The sequence below is a fragment of the Lissotriton vulgaris genome, chromosome 5 (genome assembly GCF_964263255.1).
Source record: "Lissotriton vulgaris chromosome 5, aLisVul1.2, whole genome shotgun sequence".
NCBI lineage: Eukaryota > Metazoa > Chordata > Amphibia > Caudata > Salamandridae > Lissotriton > Lissotriton vulgaris.
This window is the reverse complement of record NC_141693.1, coordinates 796,252,776-796,272,857: the sequence shown is the minus strand read 5'-3', so window position 1 is coordinate 796,272,857 and position 20,082 is coordinate 796,252,776. Positions and strand designations below refer to the sequence as shown.

General features: G+C 42.1%; 1 protein-coding gene across 1 annotated transcript in view; it reads right to left on the bottom strand.

Annotated features, from left to right (window-relative positions):
• Positions 1-20,082, bottom strand: part of NPFFR1 (neuropeptide FF receptor 1) — a 1,604,207-nt gene that overhangs the window by 138,447 nt on the left and 1,445,678 nt on the right. The window contains exon 3 of the mRNA XM_086920211.1: positions 16,336-16,435. Coding sequence (XP_086776337.1) covers positions 16,336-16,435 — 100 coding nt within the window. The remainder of the gene's footprint in view (positions 1-16,335; positions 16,436-20,082) is intronic.

The following is a 20,082-nucleotide window of genomic DNA, read 5'->3' as shown; positions in this document are numbered from 1 at the left end:
CATTAATCTGTCCCTACACTAACACCAATATGACATCCCTCTTTAAGCCTTCTTCGGGCAGGATAGCTTAAGGTGTTAGCATGCGGAATATTCCTTAGAAGTCTCTCCACTTCAGTGGGTCAGGAGGTATTAAGCTACTGAGACAGAGCTAGTTCTAAGATGCTCTCTCTCCAAAGGCAGAGAAGATGTGGGGCTCTTTCCCTAATTGCAGCACTCCAATATTAAAGGTGCCTTCTCAGGATTCTTTTCCTGTCACGTCATCCTATCAGGCCACATTCTCATAGGTATTTTTCCACAGGACGGTGATGCTCCAGAACAATAACAAGTTGACCTTGATTCCCAGGCCTTCTCCAGTGGGAAAATATAACAGTTCTCATTATCAGCATTAACTCCTAGAGTATCCTCTTCACTCCTTGCCTAACTCCTAAAACAAAGACATTATTCGAACTAACAAGGGTGCTTCTTCCACCTGCAACACAAATGTGAGAAAGAGTGGAATCCAACATGCGCATGAAACTCAACTATTAAAGTCTAATGCGAGTGCTTCCAGAGAAAATGCATTTCAGGCCTACAATATTTGATTCAGCTAACATAAGAGAAATGGAACATGAGCTTTACGAAATCATATAGAAGTTAACACATATTCAGTAAATAATTCCATCTACCTATAACACGACACGATTAGTAAGCACATTCAATAATACATGTTATTACATTACAAGACCCTAACACTTAAGTTAACAGGACAAAAGATTATATACAAATGTGTTCTACGTGCGTGATTATAATGAACTTCTACAAATAAAAATGGATTTTGCACATCAGAGACAGCAAACCAAGGGTAAGTCCCGATGTCAGCTCAACATCCTGTGATTCTGAGCACTTAATCCCACACCCATGCCTAAAAAATTGTATTGTATTTTATTGTAATTGCATTTATATAGCGCTTACTACCCCTGATGAGGTACCAAAGCGCTTTTTCGGCGAGTAGCACGCTACTCTGGGACCCATAGAGGATTAGTGTTGAATTAGTATAGTGAAACATGCAAGTACATTTTAAGTGGTGGATAGGTTAGTCAGGTATTTGGATTTGGAATGATAGAAGAAGGATAGAGGAAAAAGGTTTGTATTCATATAGCGCTTGTTTCCCCTGATGGGTTGTTGACGCACACTATTCAGGAAGCCCATAAAGGATTAGTGGTGAATTAATATGGTGAAATATGAAGTAATTTTAGTGGTGGATATTAGTCAGTTATTTGGAGTGAGAAACATAGCGGAGGGATAAAAGGGGAAGAAAGGTTTTTATTCATATAGCACTTGTTACCCCTGAAGGGTGTTGAAACGCTTTTCTGGCGAGTAGTAGAGTGCTGAAATGCCCTTGGACTGAGTTTGCACTATCAAAATTGCCAACAAATAAAATAAAATACAGCCCATGAACGATTCACAGCTCAACTTCTTTCAAAGAAACTCTCCCCTGCCGATTATACTCTCACCATGTGCAGCTCCAGCTACTGATAATAATTATAAGAAAAGACAACAGAAAGAAAAGAAACCTTCTCCTCCTTTTCCTGTACCCCCTGGAATCAACTCCCCACCATCTAAGTATGTCTCCCTCAATGCAGATCTTCGGAAAAGAAACTGCATACATGCAACCGAATGCTCTGCTGAGTATTCCACTATCTTATGGACGCCTCCAATGCTCATATAATTCACAGACAAAGGTTTATAACTATCTTCAGCAACATTATATTTCACCCTTTGACCATGGCAGGGTGGTGCATTAGAATAACTAGGTACTTTAGGAAATTACAAGCTGATATTTGGAAAACAGTTTGTTTTAGAAAATGAAAACTGGATGTGTACAGACAAGATTAGTTTACTCATTGAAATTTAAAACATTACATTTTGGAGAAACTTCTTGTGCTTTCATATTAAAGCAGTATTTGAATGTTAAGTTGATGCTTGGTGTTTTCAGACAGTAACATTCTGATTTAATAACAATAATAAATTTTTCAAAATTGCAATGAGAAACATGGGAGCACTCAAAGTGCATTTTCAATAATAACTCGAAGTTTGGATACCAAGGGCCCGATGTAGGTAATCCCAGATTACAGATTCTTAAATACCGAATCATACCGATTCGGAATTTAAGAACTGGCAATCGGGATTTAGGTAATTTTACCGATTTCATTACCGAATCGGTATGATTCGGTTTTTACCGAATCGGTATTTACCGATTCAGTAATTGACATTCATTCCTATGGGCCTGGAGGCCCATAGGAATGAATGGCAATTACCAAATCGGTAAATACCGATTCGGTAATTGGGGGAAACATTGAAGGGTGGCAGGGTGTCACTTCGACACCCTGTTGCACCTCTCAATTGTGCATGGGTGCACATGTTGCAGACATACATGCCCTTAGTGCATGTATGTCTGCAACATGGTACTGTTTAAAAAGCAAAAAAAATGCTTTTTAAAGGGTTTTATTATTTACCACCAACTTCTAGTTGGTGGTAAATAACGAATTCTTAAACCCCTGTAGCACTGATTGCAGGGCTACCTACATGTCAAAATACAGAATCAGTAATTTTACCGATTTGGTATTTTACAGAATCAGTAAAATTACCTATTCGGTAAAATTACCGAATCTGTATTTTAACATGCCCCTACATCTCCATCTTCAAATACCGGTCGGTAACGGCTAAAACCGGCAGTTACCGACTGGTATTTGCCTTCCTACATCTGGCTTAATATGTCTTTATTTAGTAAAATTGCAAGGTTGCCGCAGTGGCCAAATAATGCATTTTTAGAAATAAACAGCTGTATGAAGAAACAGGTAGTTTACTTATTAAAAAATGTAACGCTGGTGGTAAAATAATACGTGCTTAATTATAAACTAATATTTAGCAGAACATTCTTGATTTTACAAAATATTTCAAATTAATATCTCAGTATTAATTTATGCTAATTTGGGGATACTTGTTGCTCAGATTGTCACAATGTCCTTAGTGACAGGATAATAATTCTTGTTGTTATGTTGATTATTTCACAGCCCTTAATTGTTTGACTATTTAATATCTGCATCATCAACACTTTCCAGAAATCCTCTGACCTTTATCAAAATTTGTTTGCAAAATTATAATAAAAGGTATTTCTTTTGGCACAAATGTTTCAACTTTTTCATATGAAAAGAAACTTTTAGCCTCTCTTGTAAGTGAGTGGAGTGGGGCTGTGGTCATTAGAATGGCATGCATACAATTCCTGTCAACTTCTTATATTCCACCAATTTGGAAGTTCAACAGCCACTATAGTAGCTTTACTTGAGATGTATCTCTTGAGCAGTGGCAGGTGGTGCAGTTAAGTGCAGTGGAGAGGCGCAGGGTGGGGGAGTTGACAGATGACTTAACAGGCGTTATTTATTTATTTAATTTAACCTATTCCGTTGCCAGTCTTCTTCAACCCGTCCCACCCAGCCCCGGCCCTCTGCGCTTACCTGTGCTGGTCGACGCTGCTCTTGAGGTGTTGCAAAGGTGAAAATCGCCTTTTTAGAAGTGGTTTAAATATATTTTCCTTATTTAAAGAGATACGTACCTAGAGTGATCGGCAGATGTCTCTATCTTTGCCCATATTACAAAACCATTATATTGTGGAGGCTTTGCTTAGCCAGACCTCTGACTGAGATAGGCAGACTCTACAGCAGGGGTCTCTAACTTTTTCTGTAGTGATAGCTACTTCTAATCAGTCAAACTTATTGTAAGCTATTGACGGCTAAGCAACTTGGACATTGTTATCAGTGACCTACACACCCAGCTTTATTGACTTTAAGCCTAATGTCCATTGAACCAGATATGATGCTTGAGTAAAATACTTTGACTCTGGGCACTATGACAGGGGTGCCATGTGTGTGTTATTGAGAGCATGGACTTTGAGGATGTATGAACATGTGTTCACATTTATGGGATATTTGTGTATGTGTGACTGAGAGCCTGTGTCATATGAACTTGTGGTAGAGGACATACCTTTCACCATATGTGGTACCGGTACATGTACATCACAAACATACAATCATCCTTTTAAACGTGAGAGATTTAAAGTCCAAGATGGCGTCGGAGCAGGCAGCAGCAAACGCCGCTCCGCAGACACGATTCTTATGTATATACATATGGATATTTAGAAATCTGGCTTGTACTAATTCAGAAAAAAACGAACAGCTATTGAACAGAAGTTGTGCACCTTGTGCCCCCGGCAGTGCGGCTGACCCCCTGCCATATTTCCTACTTTGCGGCTTGACTGTTTCTCTGGCTGTTACTCTTTCTCTCACATCGTCTGCTGGAATTGGGCTCGAAATTCTAAATTCAGACTCAGGTTCGGACTTACGGCTGTGATCCTTTTGTGATCCTTTTCACAGGCTGGATGCCTCCCGCTGCCCATGCCATCCTTGAAGGCTGTGTGGCTCGGCGAGGTCCAAGTGAGCTATCTGCCGCTGCTGCCGCTACCGCTGCTTCAGGGGAGATCCGTGGCCTCACGGTGCCTGTCCTGTGGATACACCCCCGCCGAGCAGCGATATCTTGTCACTAGTAGCAACGCCAAAGGGTCGCGGGAGTTGGTCGGCAGTCTGTTCAGCTTCATTCAGGATTGTGCTCGGAATTGTGTGCAAGAACAGGTGCAATAGAATATCCCAGACGAGGCGATTTGAAAAAAGAAGGATACACTGTGACCTGATCGTCCCTCTCACTGCCGTCTTAGGGAAAAAACGAGTAAGAATGGCAAGGCGGGGGGGGAGTTGCGAGCTAATCCTTAATCAGACTGAGGCATCAATGATAATGACAAACCCAGATGAAAGTTTACAAAGACGACCAGAGACACGGGGGTTTAAAAACAAAGAAGATAAGAAATATGAAAGAACAAAAAAAATTATACAGCACAACTAGAATACCCGGTGCGCAAGGATTGGGTATCCCTATTTCAGACAAAACGGGTAGAGAGATGGTCCAGGAAAATCCACCAGTAACTGAAGTTGTGGTGATAGAGACGGTATCAGGGCACCAATCTCATCTCTCCCTGAGAATATTGCCAAAGATACCAGAACAGACATATGCACAAGCTCAGAACCGGGCCCCACCATAAGGTCTGACATTCTCACCAATAACGCGCGGAGAGAGTCAAGGGAACAAAAAGAGTATAGAGAGTCAGGAGGACATGCACTGGAACCTATCTCAAACACCATGAACTTCCCAGATAGGAAGACATCAATGATATCAGTTACAACAGCGAAAAACAATATGTCACAGTAAGGCTGAAGGGAAAATATGAGTCCAACAAATTCAACTGCACTATTAAAACCCCTCCTGCACAATGAGAGACCTCAATCTCAACCACAATCTCAACCTACTTCGGACGAGTCTTAGTCTGAAATATATGAAACCTCTAGTGAGGGAAAAAGACTAGATCGGGCAAACTCATATTCTCCAGGTCTGAACGATTCTATGACAGATAATAGCGCAAAAAAGAAGCAAGAAAAAAAGAGAAGAAGACAGAAAAGACCAAGCAGATTAATGTATGAGGATACTACAGACCGGAGGAGCAACACCAAGCAGATTGATCATAGACTGGGTTACTCATCTTCTCAACTCATGACTCCATCGACCACATGCTATGCTCATCGGGTAATCCCAATATTGGTGAACATAAGCAATCTGATTGCGCTGGTAGTACCGGTAGTTCCGGAAATAAAGCAGAACCTTCTTTGGCTGATGTCTTAAACTTGATTAAAAGCTTCCAAGGAGATGTTAAATCGGACAACAAGAAAAATCACCTGGTCATTCAAAAACTTCAAGGGGCAATTAAGAAAGTGGGGCATACCTGTACGGGGATTTCGGACAGAATGGCTTCAATAGAAATACGCACAGAGAATCTCGAGAAAGACGTCTCCACTCTTAAGGCACAGGGAAAGGTACAGGAGGGAATAGTAAAATACTTGATGCTGAAGATTGAGGACCAAGAAAACAGAGCCAGGCGTAACAATTTACGTTTCCTTGGAATTCCTGAAGGGGTAGAGGGAAGCAACCCAAGGAGCGACATGATATCTCTTCTTAAAGAATCATTTCCAGAACTTCAATCTTGAGAATGGGACAGAGAAATGCAGCGTATTCACCGCTTTCCCTTAACTCTCCCCAAACGCTCTCAAACACCGGCACAATGTCCCAGAGCAATGCTTGTATATTTCGGGAACTTTCTTTTACGCCAAGTAATTTTTGATCTCGCACGACCCACAAGTAAGAGGGAATACAAAGGCTTCATGTTTTTCAGTCGACCTGACTATGCTCATGCTACTGTGGAACGAAGGTGGAGGATGCAACGACTTTTCATTCCCTTTGAACAAATTGGTGCGACTGTAAATCTACAGAACCCAGCACGCTTAAAGATAATCTTTAATGGAGCAACCCGAAGTTTTACAAGTGAAATTCAAGCACAAGCATATTTAAGGGAAATCTCAGACTCTGGGAGAGACAAAACTAAAAAATAAGACGAGTAATTAGGAAGTATAACTACAATCTCTCTCTAAGCTTTCAGTGATGAAGACACATGACAAAGAATAAACATTAAAAGCATCAATACTACATTAATCTAAACCATATCTGAATATATATAAGACAATGGCTATCCATGATGGGCCTTTTTTTCCCTTTTGATAGCGGATACAGGGATCGGGTCGCGGAGCCGCACGTGGTTCACTGAATAACCGAATGCCCTCACCCTGGTTCTCCTTGAACCAGGTAGCCTCAATGGGTGGTGGAGGATGGCAGGGGGGTTCTAGAGGAGGGGGCTCAGGGTACGGGAGGGGTAAGACAGGTGAACAGGGTGGGATTGGGGGTGGGGAGAGGGTAGAAAGCTCATACCAGGATTAACTGTCCACTATACACATTACAACTCCAGAAAGGGATAGACAGTTTTGAAGGCAGTACTAAGCAACGGGGGAGTGATAAATGTAAGGTTTTGCACAAATATCTATGGGTATTAAGCTGAAAATCTTGTCAATTAACATATGTGGTCTGAATGACGAGAACAAAAGGCAAAGAGTAGCTAGTGGGTTCCAAACAATTAGTCCCAATATTATATGTATACAAGAAACTCACATCGAGGGCGGTCAAACATATCTTCTGAATAGATTGGGTTTTAAGATGGTTACTGCAACATCTCAAAGGGTCAAAACAAAGGGAGTGGCAATTCTGGAGAAATGAAGCAGGATGCAATTTAGTCGATCCTTGTCAGATAAATTTGGTCGATGGGCGATAACAGAGGGGCAAATGAACTCGGGAACAAAACTAACTTTGTGCACAATATACAGTACCATAACTGATGATCATCAAGTTCTAGACCATATATCTAATGAACTCATTCACTGGCCACTACCAGTTATAATCTATGGGGATTTTTAATCTGAATCTAGCTAGTGTATGGTCAGAGGGGTCTGGATTTAAATATATAGGCCGGAAGCCAAGAGTTTTTCAGGCCCTTAAAAAGCTATGTCAAACTCTTGATCTCTTTGATATATGGCAAGCAATACACCCAAATGATCCCGGGTATATGTATTATTCACATCCACATATCTGTCACGCAAGATCAGATTATTTTTATGTATCCAACACGTTAAGAGGCAAGTGTAGTATCGACAAATTACCCCGGGTACTCTCCGACCATAACCTGCTATGCCTTGAAATTGAATCCTCCACAGGAATTATAAAATTTTGGACATTTGAAAGGGCACTACTAACTAATGAGCAGTATTGTGACTATATGCAAAAGTAGATTCCCAGATTCCTAGAAGAGAACTTAGGGAGTGCATCTATCAAAACAGTTTGGGATGCACTAAACGCAGGTATAAGAGGCGAGACTCTGTGTTTTTCTTTAAATGCTAATAAAAAAGCAAAAGAAGACATAAAGGCCCATCAAAATAATGTAATCAAGGCAGAAAAAAGTTTAATTAAATCTATTACAGAAGGTAGAGCACTGGAATAAGATTTGAGTGATATAACTATTGCTAAGAATCATATCATAAATATCTAAATAGCAAAGGCAATTGATAAAGCAACTTTATATAAGGAAAAAATTTATGAACTAAATGAACAAGTCAGACATCAGCTGGCGGTCCGGACTTGTGAGGAAAGCATCGCTAAGATTATAAGGTCTATTTGGGATCCAGAGGTAGGGTTGACAACTGACTCAGAGGCAATCAAAACATCATTTTAAAAATACTATCAGATGTTGTATAACGATATCAACATCTCACAAGACTACTAATGAGTATATTGATCAAAATACCTACACTAGATTAGAGAGTGACAAGGCAGATGCCATGGATACTATCCCAAACTGGGAAGAAATTGTTTTCGCACTAAATAGCTTGGCAGTTGGTAAAGCAGCAGGACTAGACGAGATTCCAATGGAATTTTACATCAAATTAGCCGCCCAAGTAAAAGAGATATTACTACCCTTATTCATACACATATTCCAAGGAGGCAGACCACCAAGATCATGGGCTAAGACTAAAATTATAGTGTTTCCTAAAACATATATAAGGACCCTACTGAGCTGGGATCATACCGTCCGATAACCTTAATAACATGCGACTCAAAAATATATTCTAAGCTACTTGCTATGCGATTAGCCCCTAATATCGATAAAGTAGTATTAACTAGACAGCACATGTTTATACCTGGAAGAGAAACCACCGATCACATACAGAGGGTCATCGCATTATTTGACTGGACAGAGGTTTCAGGAGACCCTATGCCTTTATATTGCTAGACCCCGAAAAGGCTTTCAATAGGGTCTCCTGGAACTATCTCTGGGCAGTAATGGCCAAAGTAGGGATTGGGGCATCATTCATTAGAGCAGTTCAAAATCTATATCAGGACCCTTCAGCGGTTGTCCTGGTGAATGGACTAATATCAGAATTTTTTCCAATTAAACGAGGGACAAGACAAGACTGTCCAGGCTCGCCCCTTTTATTTGCAGTGTATATCGACATATACATACGAAGATTAGAAAACAATTGAGAGATTCAACCGATACGTATCAGAGATCAGGATACAAAGACGCTAGCGTATGCTGATGATATTGCATTAGTTACCAGTGACCCAGTGAATGCAATCGGTGTGATTGAAGAAGAAGCCTTTAAGTTTGGTCAGATCTCAGGGTATAAATTAAATCAAAATAAAACACTAATTATTCTTAATGACAAGAAAGAGATGATAGATCCACGGGTTGTAGACGATATATGAACAAATGATCTGCTGTCTCCCGGATGATCTAGAGAATCATACGAGTACATGGCAGTCTAAACTTGGAGTCCCGGCTTAAGCCGTTAACTATTCTTTCACTTTATATCAATCTAGTTTAATGTCCACTAAAAACAAGCTCAATATTTTAAGACTTTTTTTCACTTGTACTATACACCAGATAAAATAGCTAAATGGGGGTCCGAGAAGGGAACTATGTGCCCGAGATGCGCTTCCACTGAAGCAGATAGTATGCATAGGTTTGCCTCTTGCCCGATACTTAGGAAAGTCCTGAATGATATCTCAGACTATTTGTCAGAATTACTTAAAACAACAGTAATAATCTCAGCTGAGGAGATTATGCTAGCAATAGCTTATCCCCCATGACCGCAAAGTATGTGTGGCCTGATATTTGTTGCAATGGCGGTTTTCAGATTATGTGTGGCATCAGCATGGCTCGATGCAAATGCTCCAGCTTTTCAACAATGGAGATCGAGATTGCTGGCCACTTGCAGTTTAGAAGTAGGCATATAAAAAAGAAAAGGCTTTAGTAAACGCAAAAAGGGGATGGCAATATGGGATCCTATATTACAGTGGTTACAATTATAGAACATTTGGACCTAGAAATATCTCTGTATATAAAAGCTATATGAGGTTTTTTTATTTATTATATAACCATGTTAACATTTTGTTTTCCGTTTATATATCTACCTGAAATGTGATATGTATACCGAAGATATGTTGTATCTAAGTCTGGTCTGAGCATCGGGGTGGGGGAGTTGGACAAGGGGCGAAAATTAGAAAAACAGGACAGATGTGCTGTATGGTGTCATTACAAGACATTTTATCATTGTGATTTGCACTGTTCAATAAAAAAAAAAGAAATTCAAAGTTCAGAAAAATGTTCAGCAAAATGTTCATAATATTGAACTTTTTTTCTGCACTTTAAATTTCTCCCACTTCAAAAAATGGCTCTATTTTTCATTTATAACTATGGACCCTGTCTACCAGCCACTGGAATCAAGATGCTTGCTCTGTGTAAAGAGAAAACATTAAAATGGGAAAACATTAAACTGAAATTGCTCTGGTGAGACCGCTTTTAAAAAAGCCATAACTTTTACTTTCTATGGATTCCATAACACTCATCATTTAAATTTTCTCCCATTTCTAAGTGTCACATTTAGAAACAGAAGACATCTTGCTCTCAGTGGCCTGCATACACAGTGCCATATTTATAACAGAAAAATGCAGCCATTTGTCTAAGGGGGGAATTTAAAATGGAATATTAGGTTTCATAGAACATTAAGAAGCAATTGGTTTAATTGAAAGTGTAAAATAACATTAAGACCTAATGTTTCATAGAAATGTATTTCTTCACTTTAAATGTCCTCCATTTTAAAAATTGCTGTATTTTTCAGTTATAAATATGGCACAGTGCCTACTGGCTACTGGGAGCAAGTAACCTGCTCTTTGTAAATGTGACACTTGGGAGGAAATTAAAATGAAGGGTTAACGTAATCATTACGGTATCTTTATTTTAATGTTCTTTTTTAAAGCATTCCCAAACATAATTTTGTTTTCACTCTCCAATATTGAGTTGACAGGGACTTTTATTTGAGTGTTAAATACCTCAGTGCTTCAGGGCTTTACCTCTGTGCCCCAGCCTGGGTCATAAATCTGACTGAGCACTGATCATTATAAGGCCCTAATGATGTAAAATAACCCAGTCTTCCCTTAACATTAAAACAAGAATGCGACCCAGTGCTCATTCAAAAATTAATTAAAGGATGCAGGCTACTATGAAGTAGTCTGGGAGATACTGGTAGCTAGTGATCAATCGGTTGGAAACACTTACTCTACAGTCGCAGGTTTTGTGACTACTGTTAGAGGCCTGGTGTTGGGAAATAACAGAGAGGGTCATTACAATGGTGGTGAACCCGCCACCGTCAGCCTGCCGATGTCGGATTCACTGCCATCGCCATCGCAAAGCACTTTTCTGCCTACCAGATTACGATGGTGGGCGGTGTGCATGGTGGATGGAAAGTCCATCCACCACAGGTCCAAACCAGGCAAATTGCCTGGCGGACCCAACCTGCATCAACAAAATGGTGGCATTGCCTAGCAGGCACCGGCCGCCATATTATGATGCTGCTTCAAGCCAGCCTTTGAATGGCGGTTATACTGGAGATTGACTTTGGGGGCCTGTCGCGGTCCCCCCTGGTGAAGGGGCACTTCCTTGTAGCACGTGGGGGGCACCTATGGTCCCCCCTCATATTTCCCTGCACTATGTAGCAGGCACTGCGTGGTGTCTGCCACATAGTGCAGGGAAATGTAAACTGTGCATCTTTAACATCAGAACAACAGAAAGTGGAGAAGAACTAAATGTGTAGTAGATAAGCAGGCATATAACGAGGGGCACAGAGCCTATTTGGGCTATTGTAAAAACCACAGAAGGGAACATTTGAGCAGGAGGATTGCAGAAGCAAATAACTCCTCTAAGGAACTGTTTGCAATATTAAAAGAATGTACTAATCCTTCCGTAAGCAGTTCAACGGTCCCACATACGCAAGATATATGTGATAAGGTGGCCACCCACTTCAGAGAAAAGATAGATACCATCTATAATACTCTGGGGGATGAAAGAGCATAATGTCACCCAAGCCAGAGGCGAGGATCCCCTCTCTACCTAAGCTGGACTAGTTTTCCACTATTACAAAGGAGCAAATAAGAGTAGCCCTGGAAGCAATCAAGTCAGGAGAAGAATCAGATTGTGCCCCTCCTTTTGTCATGGCAGCCATGGCCGCTACCTTGGCTCCTTCATTGAGGGATGTTTGTAACATTTCCCTATCTACAGCCATCTTCCAAAAGAAGTGGAAGCATGCTCTGGTGAGACCGCTTTTAAAAAAGCCATAAGCTAACCCCTTGGAAATGGAGAACTACAGGCCAATATCCCTGTTGCCATGTGGGTCTAAGGTGATGGGAAACCAGCAATTAATAAGCCACCTGGAGCAGAACAAGCTATTAGATTCCGCACAATCTGGCTTCCAAACGGGACATAGTACGGAGGCTGCCCTGATGGAAGTGAGAGACATAATCAGAAGGATGTACCATGTTACAACGCATACTATTACAACTACCTACCGTTACAATGCGACCATTACAACGCATACCATTACAACGCATAGCGCTTTGAGGAGCTGGATAGTGGTAAGTATAATTTACTATTCTAACTCCAGTCCCCGTGGACCCTAGGGAAGGTGTTGGATAGTAAATTATACTTATTCCCTATCCTAGAGCGCCCCCCAGCACAATGCGTTGTAATGGTATGCGTTGTAAAAGTCGCGTTGTAACTGTAGTGCGTTGTAACAGGTGTATATCAATCAATCAGTGACACTTATAGAGCGCGCTACATACCCGTAGGGTCTCAAGGCGCTGGGGGGGGGGGGGGGGGGGTGCCGCTACTGCTCGAACAGCCAGGTCTTCAGCTTCTTCCTGAAGGAGAGGTGGTCTTGGGTCAGGCGCAGGTCAGTCGGGAGGGAGTTCCAGGTCTTGGCGGCCAGGTAGGAGAAGGACCTTCCTCCTGTAGTCGCTCTTCGGATGCGGGGGACGGCGGCGAGGGCGTGGTTGGCTGATCGGAGGTGGCGTTTGGGAGCGTAGAAGTTGATCCGGCTGTTGAGGTAGCTCGGGCCTTGGTCGTGTAGGGCTTTGTGTGCGTGGGTGAGGAGGCGGAAGGTGATTCTTTTGTTGACGGGGAGCCAGTGAAGGTCTCTCAGATGTCTGGTGATGTGGCTGGTTCGTGGGATGTCGAGGATGAGTCTGGCTGAGGCGTTCTGGATCCGCTGGAGTCTCTTCTGGAGCTTGGCGGTGGTACCGGCGTAGAGGGCGTTGCCGTAGTCCAGTCGGCTGGTGACGAGGGCCTGGGTGACGGTCTTCCTGGTCTCGGTGGGGATCCACCAGAAGATCTTCCGTAGCATGCGTAGGATGTTGAAGCACGCCGAGGAGACGTTGTTGACTTGCCTGGTCATGGAGAGGGAGGAGTCCAGGATGAAGCCCAGGTTGCGTGCATGGTCTGTCGGTTTGGGTCGGTGCCCAGGGCAGGAGGCCACCAGGAGTCGTCCCAGGCGGAGGGTGAGGAGCCCAGGATGAGGACCTCCGTCTTGTCCGAGTTCAGTTTCAGGCGGCTGGTCGTCATCCACTCGGCTACCTCTTTCATCCCTTCGTGCAGGTTGGCTCTGGCGGAGGCGGGGTCGTTGGTCAGGGAGAGGATCAGCTGGGTGTCGTCGGCGTAGGAGATTATGCTGAGGTTGTGTTTGCGTACGATGGCCGCGAGGGGGCTCATGTAGACGTTGAAGAGGGTGGGGCTCAGAGATGATCCTTGAGGGACGCCGTAGATGACTTCGGAGGCCTCTGACTTGTACGGTGGTAGGCGGACTCTCTGTGTTCTTCCGTCGAGGAAGGAGATGATCCATTCCAGCGCCTTGTCCTGGATTCCGATGTTGCTGAGGCGCTGTACTAGGGTGCGGTGGCAGACCGTGTCGAATGCTGCGGAGAGGTCTAGGAGGATGAGGGCCGCTGTTTCTCCATTGTCCATCAGGGCTCGGATGTCATCGGTGGCGGCGATGAGGGCGGTCTCGGTGCTGTGATTGGCTCGGAAGCTGGACTGTGAGGGGTCGAGGGATCCGTTCGTCTCGAGGAAGGCGGCCATCTGCTTGTTGACGGTCTTCTCGATGACTTTGGCTGGAAACGGGAGGAGCGAGATGGGGCGGTAGTTCTTGAGTTCGGTGGGGTCCGCTGTTGGTTTCTTGAGTAGAGCGCTGAGTTCGGCGTGTTTCCAGCTCTCAGGGAAGGTGGCGGTGTCGAAGGATGTGTTGATGATGTCTCGCAGGTGGGGTGCGATGACAGCGTCGGCCTTGTTGAAGACGTGGTGAGGGCAGGGGTCGGTCGGTGATCCGGAGTGTATACCAATCAGAATGTCCCTGGACAAAGGGTCGCCTACTATGTTGGTTCTATTAGATCTATCGGCGGCTTTCAACACTATCTCCCATTCCATCCTGCTTTGCAGATTTCAGGAGATTAATGTTGAGGGGCAAGCTCTGGCATGGTTGGAAAGCTTTTTGCGAAAGAGATCTCAGCAGGTCAAACTGGAGCCATTTTTTTCAGCAAGCAGCCTAGTGGACAAGGGGGTCCCGCAGGGTTCCATTTTTAGCCCAACGTTGTTCAACATTTATGTGGCTCCATTGTCTGCAATCATAAGGGCGTCTGGATTTCAGACGATTTCATATGCAGGCGACAAACAGGTGATCATCCCATTCGATCTGGATCCCGAGGTCCCCAAAATGAAATTCAAGACCTGTATGTTGAACATTGCGGCCTGGATAAGGGACATTTTCCTCCAGTTGAACTCTAATAAGACTGAGATCCTCCTGTTCGGGAAGGCGGAGGAACTATGGACTCTGGAGTGGTGGCCGGCGGAACTGGGGGAGGGTCCCTGCCCCACTAAGCAGGCCAGGAATCTGGGAATCCTGCTGGACAGTAACCTTTCTTCTGAAGAGCATGTAAAATCACTGTCTAGCTAATGTTTTGGCATTTTGAAAATGCTAAGGAAAGTCTTTCCTTGGATCCTTGTGGAGGCAAGAAAAACTCTTATTCAGGCCTAATTGTGAGTAGACCACTCTATGCAGCCTATAGATCTCAATTCCTGTGGCCAATCCTCAAAGAGAGGGCTTTTAACTCACATCTTGAAAGGCTGAATTTTTGCAGCGCTTAGACTCCCCATTGATTTGTTTCACTGTTTTAAATTGTATTATTCAGGCCCTGAGATTGTCTTTTGTTGTGTATTGTTGAGTAGGTGAAACATGTATGTATTACGAATTTAAACAGGCGATTTGGGCCGATATTTCATGATACTTTTTACGCTTTTTATATCCTGCTAATTTTAAAATGTTTCTATTAATGAGCTTTGATGGTCGTATCCCCGACCAGATAAAGATGTATTGATTGATTGAGCCAACGTACCCTGGCAGCTTTCCTATTTCAAAATGTATTCAGTTTCCTTAAAACTAAAATTAGTATGTATGTCATTGTTAGAATGAGGATGTTACAAAAGTGTAAGACCCTCTATATCTCATCCCCCATGGAGTAATTGCCAATGTGACAAAGGAAGAAGAGAGGGATTCTCTTTTATCAATGAGGCAAAAGAGAGTGAAAGATAAAAGAGTATTACTCTGCCAGTAATTGTCAAAATACCTTTTCCCACTACTTGAAATGGCAATGTCTTCTCTTGTTGCTTTTAGTATTTTGAATATCCCATTATATACGTCAGTTTAAAACTCTGAGCTCTGCCAAGCTTCCCATTGGTAGGTGAAGAGTGTCTTAAAGACTTTGGCTCATGTTTTTGAGTAACTGATCTGTGACTCTAAATCTACCAGATAATGAGCCTTTGGGTTCTTTATGGAGACGATATTTCTTACCGTTACCACTGTTTCCACAAACACTTTTTAAAATTATTATTGGACTTGCCCCTCCATTAGGGGGAAAATCCAATAATGTCAACACCCATATAGAAAAACGTGGTTGCGTCTCTCTGAACCACCGGTGAAAAGTTGTTCCCTTTTGAGACCATCTCCTAGTCGTTCAATTGCAAGTTAAATATCAACATTCACTTACTCCTTCCAACCCGTCCCTGAATCCTAAATATCCCCTTTTTTAAATAGTCCTAAATAATGTTATAGATCTATAAATAGATTAATAGAAAGACTGCCGTCTTGTTTCTATAAAGTGTTCTTCTCTGTTAAATTACATGTAATCTTCCCCGTATGTTTATCTTTATTTTTTTATACTGCTGCTTTTTTTTTTAATATTGTCCTTTTCGTTTATCATCTTTTTCCTGTCTTTTTCGTGAACTTTTCCTGCTCGTCCACTTTTTCCTGTGTGCTAATCAAAAACAGTAGAACTCACTATGTACAAACTGCCACCCAAGCACCCATGTATTGTTACTAGCGCACACTATAAAACATGCCTGTATTAGTTGACTAGATCATGCAAGCAACATACCTTTCCACAGCGATGGCCACGAGAGTGAATACTGAAGCTGAAACAGACATTCCTTGCACCAGCCCGCTCATTTTACACATCACGTTGTCGAATGGCCAACCTGCAATAATACAAAATGCATTATATAATCTTGCAGTGTCCAACGCTGCTTTTATTGAAAAAGAAGGTCAGCGAGGAATTCTTACATTTACACATGCAACAATACATTCATTATATCACTCCCTTTTGCAGAAGCAATACCTTTCTGCAGTATTAATAAGTAGATGATGACAATGGATGTCTTGCAGTTCGGCAAAGTGGGATTTTCGTTATTCCTTCTATTCAGCAGCATTAACTGGGCTTGGCCTCTCGCTTTTCTCTTTCAATCCACCTTGCAGTAATTTAGGAAGCAGTTGAAGACCTTGCTATTTACTCAATAGATCAATTTCTCCTTCTAGATTTGTCCATCGTCTGGCAGAAGGTTTCGATTGTATGGTCCGCTTAGCCCTAAGACACCTTCGGGTATTGCACATTCTATAAAATTATTTAATTTCACTTGATTTTACTATAAAGTATCGTCGTTTAATCAAAAGAAGAAGGAAGAAGCAGAGATTCATTCCACTTCTTTTGGATATAGTAAAAAATCAAAGGGGAATGAATCACACATCCTGTCCTTAGCAGGGTCTAGGGTTCTGGTATGGTGAAGACCCTCATTCACATTAAGCAAACGGTGTGGTAGATCTTGATTCTTCGCTCTGTTGTTTAAGTGAGCAGTATGATCATTGGGTCTTTTATCACTTGAGTGCTCGGTTCTCCAAGTGATCGCCTTATCCTCCACCAGGAGGTAGACCATCTGGTTTTGCGATAGTTGTGAAAAGTAAGTGCGAAGGTGTGTTGTGAAGAGGGAGGTTAAAATTGCCTCCTGTCCTCGGTTAAATATTTTATTTAGCAAGGATGGGGCAAGGTTAAAGAGGTGAATTGGTGGTGCTGTAGTGGAAGTGTCAATGTCCTACTGCGCCTTATTGTAGGTCTTAATAGGTTAACATGTTTCGGCCCTTGGTAGCCCTCATGGGTCTGTGGGCCTTGTTCAGGACAAAAGCGAAGTAAGCTACATTAGAGGTAGCTTATGGAGGGTAGGCAAGTTTACTCATCCTGCTTCATCACTGAGCCCATTTGTTCATCTTCATGTATGGGTTATAGAATATACTACTGTCTATAGCTTTCAGTGGAGACAATGTCGACTCCCATGGGGTAGAGAGGAAGGACTTGTTTTTTACAAGGTCCTGTCTGTGCTTGTGCTGACACTTCCCTTCGTGCCCCGGGATACTAGTATCTCATCATTTATAGGACATTTTAATGAAATAAGTTGGAGAATTGGTAGAAAAAGGTTTTTGAGGATTCAGGGATGGGTAGGGATAAGGCATATTAAAGATGTTTAGGGTTCAGGGTTGGATAAGGGTAAGTGATAGTAATGTTTTTTTTAGCAATCAACGATCATAGGAGCAAAGAGTGGTAAAGGGAATTTCAGGTACAGGAGGGTGTTCCCACTTTAATTAAGAAAAGAATGGACCATTGGGTGGGAGTCGGAGTGAGTCTCTCAGACTTAGTCCAAGGTTATTAATAAAACCTACACATGACAAGGTTCTAAAGTTAATAACATCATGTGTTTATTCAAAACAGTATCATTACATAAAGCAAAAATTTGAATTAATAAATCAAAGGAATGATTATAATTATTTAAATACATTTGCAAAATAAACTGTCATAGAGTCTATCGCTAATGAATGCCTAAAAGAACACATATTTTCTAATGTTTTTTGGACAGAAGGCAAACACATAGTCATAGCAGGATATTACGTAGATGGGTTGGGTTGTAAATGTTTCACTGATGACAACCAATCAATCTGCTAGTTGTAACGTCTACTCCCTAAAGCATTCTTATTGGTTAAAGCTGTATTAAAGTCATCAAGGAAATTAAACGATACAATATGAAATATAGGAATAAAATAGCTTTTTCAACTATAGGATTGCTATGCTAAGTAACCTTGAATATGTAACAGAATCACATCCTTCCCTCATGATAGAAGAAGAAATTAGTATACATTTTTCTTAGCGCAGAACATGGCTGAGGCGGTATATTAATGGATTTTCCGAAATAAAGAAATTCATATGCACGGGAAGACTAGTACTTCTAAAATAAGCATGCACTTTTCTGCAGCACTTCATGAATGATTGTCAAAACTGCCCAGTGCGGCCTAGTTATGCTAACTAAAGTATGCCTACATTAATCTTTATTATTTAGAAAATTAAAACTCTTTAATAGGTGTAGATGTAAAGGGCAGCAAGTGTTTTAGGGTTCAGGGATGTGTAGGGGTACGGGGTAGTAAGGGGAGAGTTAGATATCTGGGATGGTGGGGGTAAGATATAGTAAGTGGGTTTTAGGGTATGTGGTGCCCCATTTAAAAAAAAAAGAAATACATATATTTGATTTCAATAGGTTTGAGGGTTCCCCTTGGTAAACCCTGCAACACACACATTACTCAATGGGGGTAACTATTAGGCAGTTATAGTTGGGTCTGCATTTGACGAATCATCATAAAACCTTCTAGAAAAGGTTCATCCACCTCATGTCCTTCTTGTTAACGTTCGGGGTGGTCTGTGAAGGAAGACCCAAGAAAAATTAGGGCTCCCTAAATAACATTTTCCCATTCATTTTACATAGACTTTTTTTGGATCTGGACAGTTGGGTTTGAGGGACTACTGCAAGTGTTCCATGAACTCGACTTAATCAAATTGAGCGTATTATTTGCCTACAGGGCTTTTTTCCCATGGGCCACCTTTTTCCTGCAGAAGTCAGGATCTTGCAAGATCATGCACTATGAAAGGCTGGCAGCAAACGTAAAAGAAAATGTTGCATCAGCCAATACAGGACACTGGGGACTGTCCCAAGTCCAAAAAATACAGAAAAAAGATATAAGGGAGCAAGGTAGGCATACCCTGCCACTGTAGTCCTTGTAGTCCACTGTAGTCCTTGTGGGCAGATCCCAGAGAGACCCCCCCACCCAAAGCCAAAAGGATTTTTTGTGCCATGATTCCACATTATTCCAGCAGGAAAAGAAAAACAAAATGGCAGCCACCACATTTTTTTTTTTTTTTTGGAAAACCTTTATTTACAGATCAAAGTACACAGCTATTCAGCCTTACATCCCGGAGGCTAGGCAGCAGTATAGAAAGAGGATGATCAGTGCACACAGTGCATATTATAAAATCGTACAAGGTTTAATTTTATGTTATAAGTAATGAAAACAAAGTAAAATACCATAAAAGAGCACCCAAAACGGTGCGAAAAAGGCAAGGCAAAAGTACGTAAATGCGACAGTACCCTGCGCAGGAGAAGGCTGGGCCTTGAGCCCAAAGAGTACGCGTATGAACAGTGTAAAATATACGATATCGGGAGGGGAAGAATGCAGGATTTTGCAAGGTAACAGTAGTTTGGTTGGAAGTAAAGGCTAAGGGGAAAGTCGTACCTCCAATGGGGCAGTGTCAGGAGGGAGACAGATATCACCTCTGTATTCATTCCAGGCCCCCCAGATCCCAAGCCATTTCTTGGGTTTGCCCCGGGCCACGTAAACTGTTTTCTCCCGAAGCATGCACCAGTCCATATTGGTCTTCCACAATTCCACAGAGGGAGGCGATGTGGCACCCCATTTCTGAGCGATGTCGCGCTTCGCCACCATGTTTCCCAAAGTGACCCACTGGGTTTGCGCA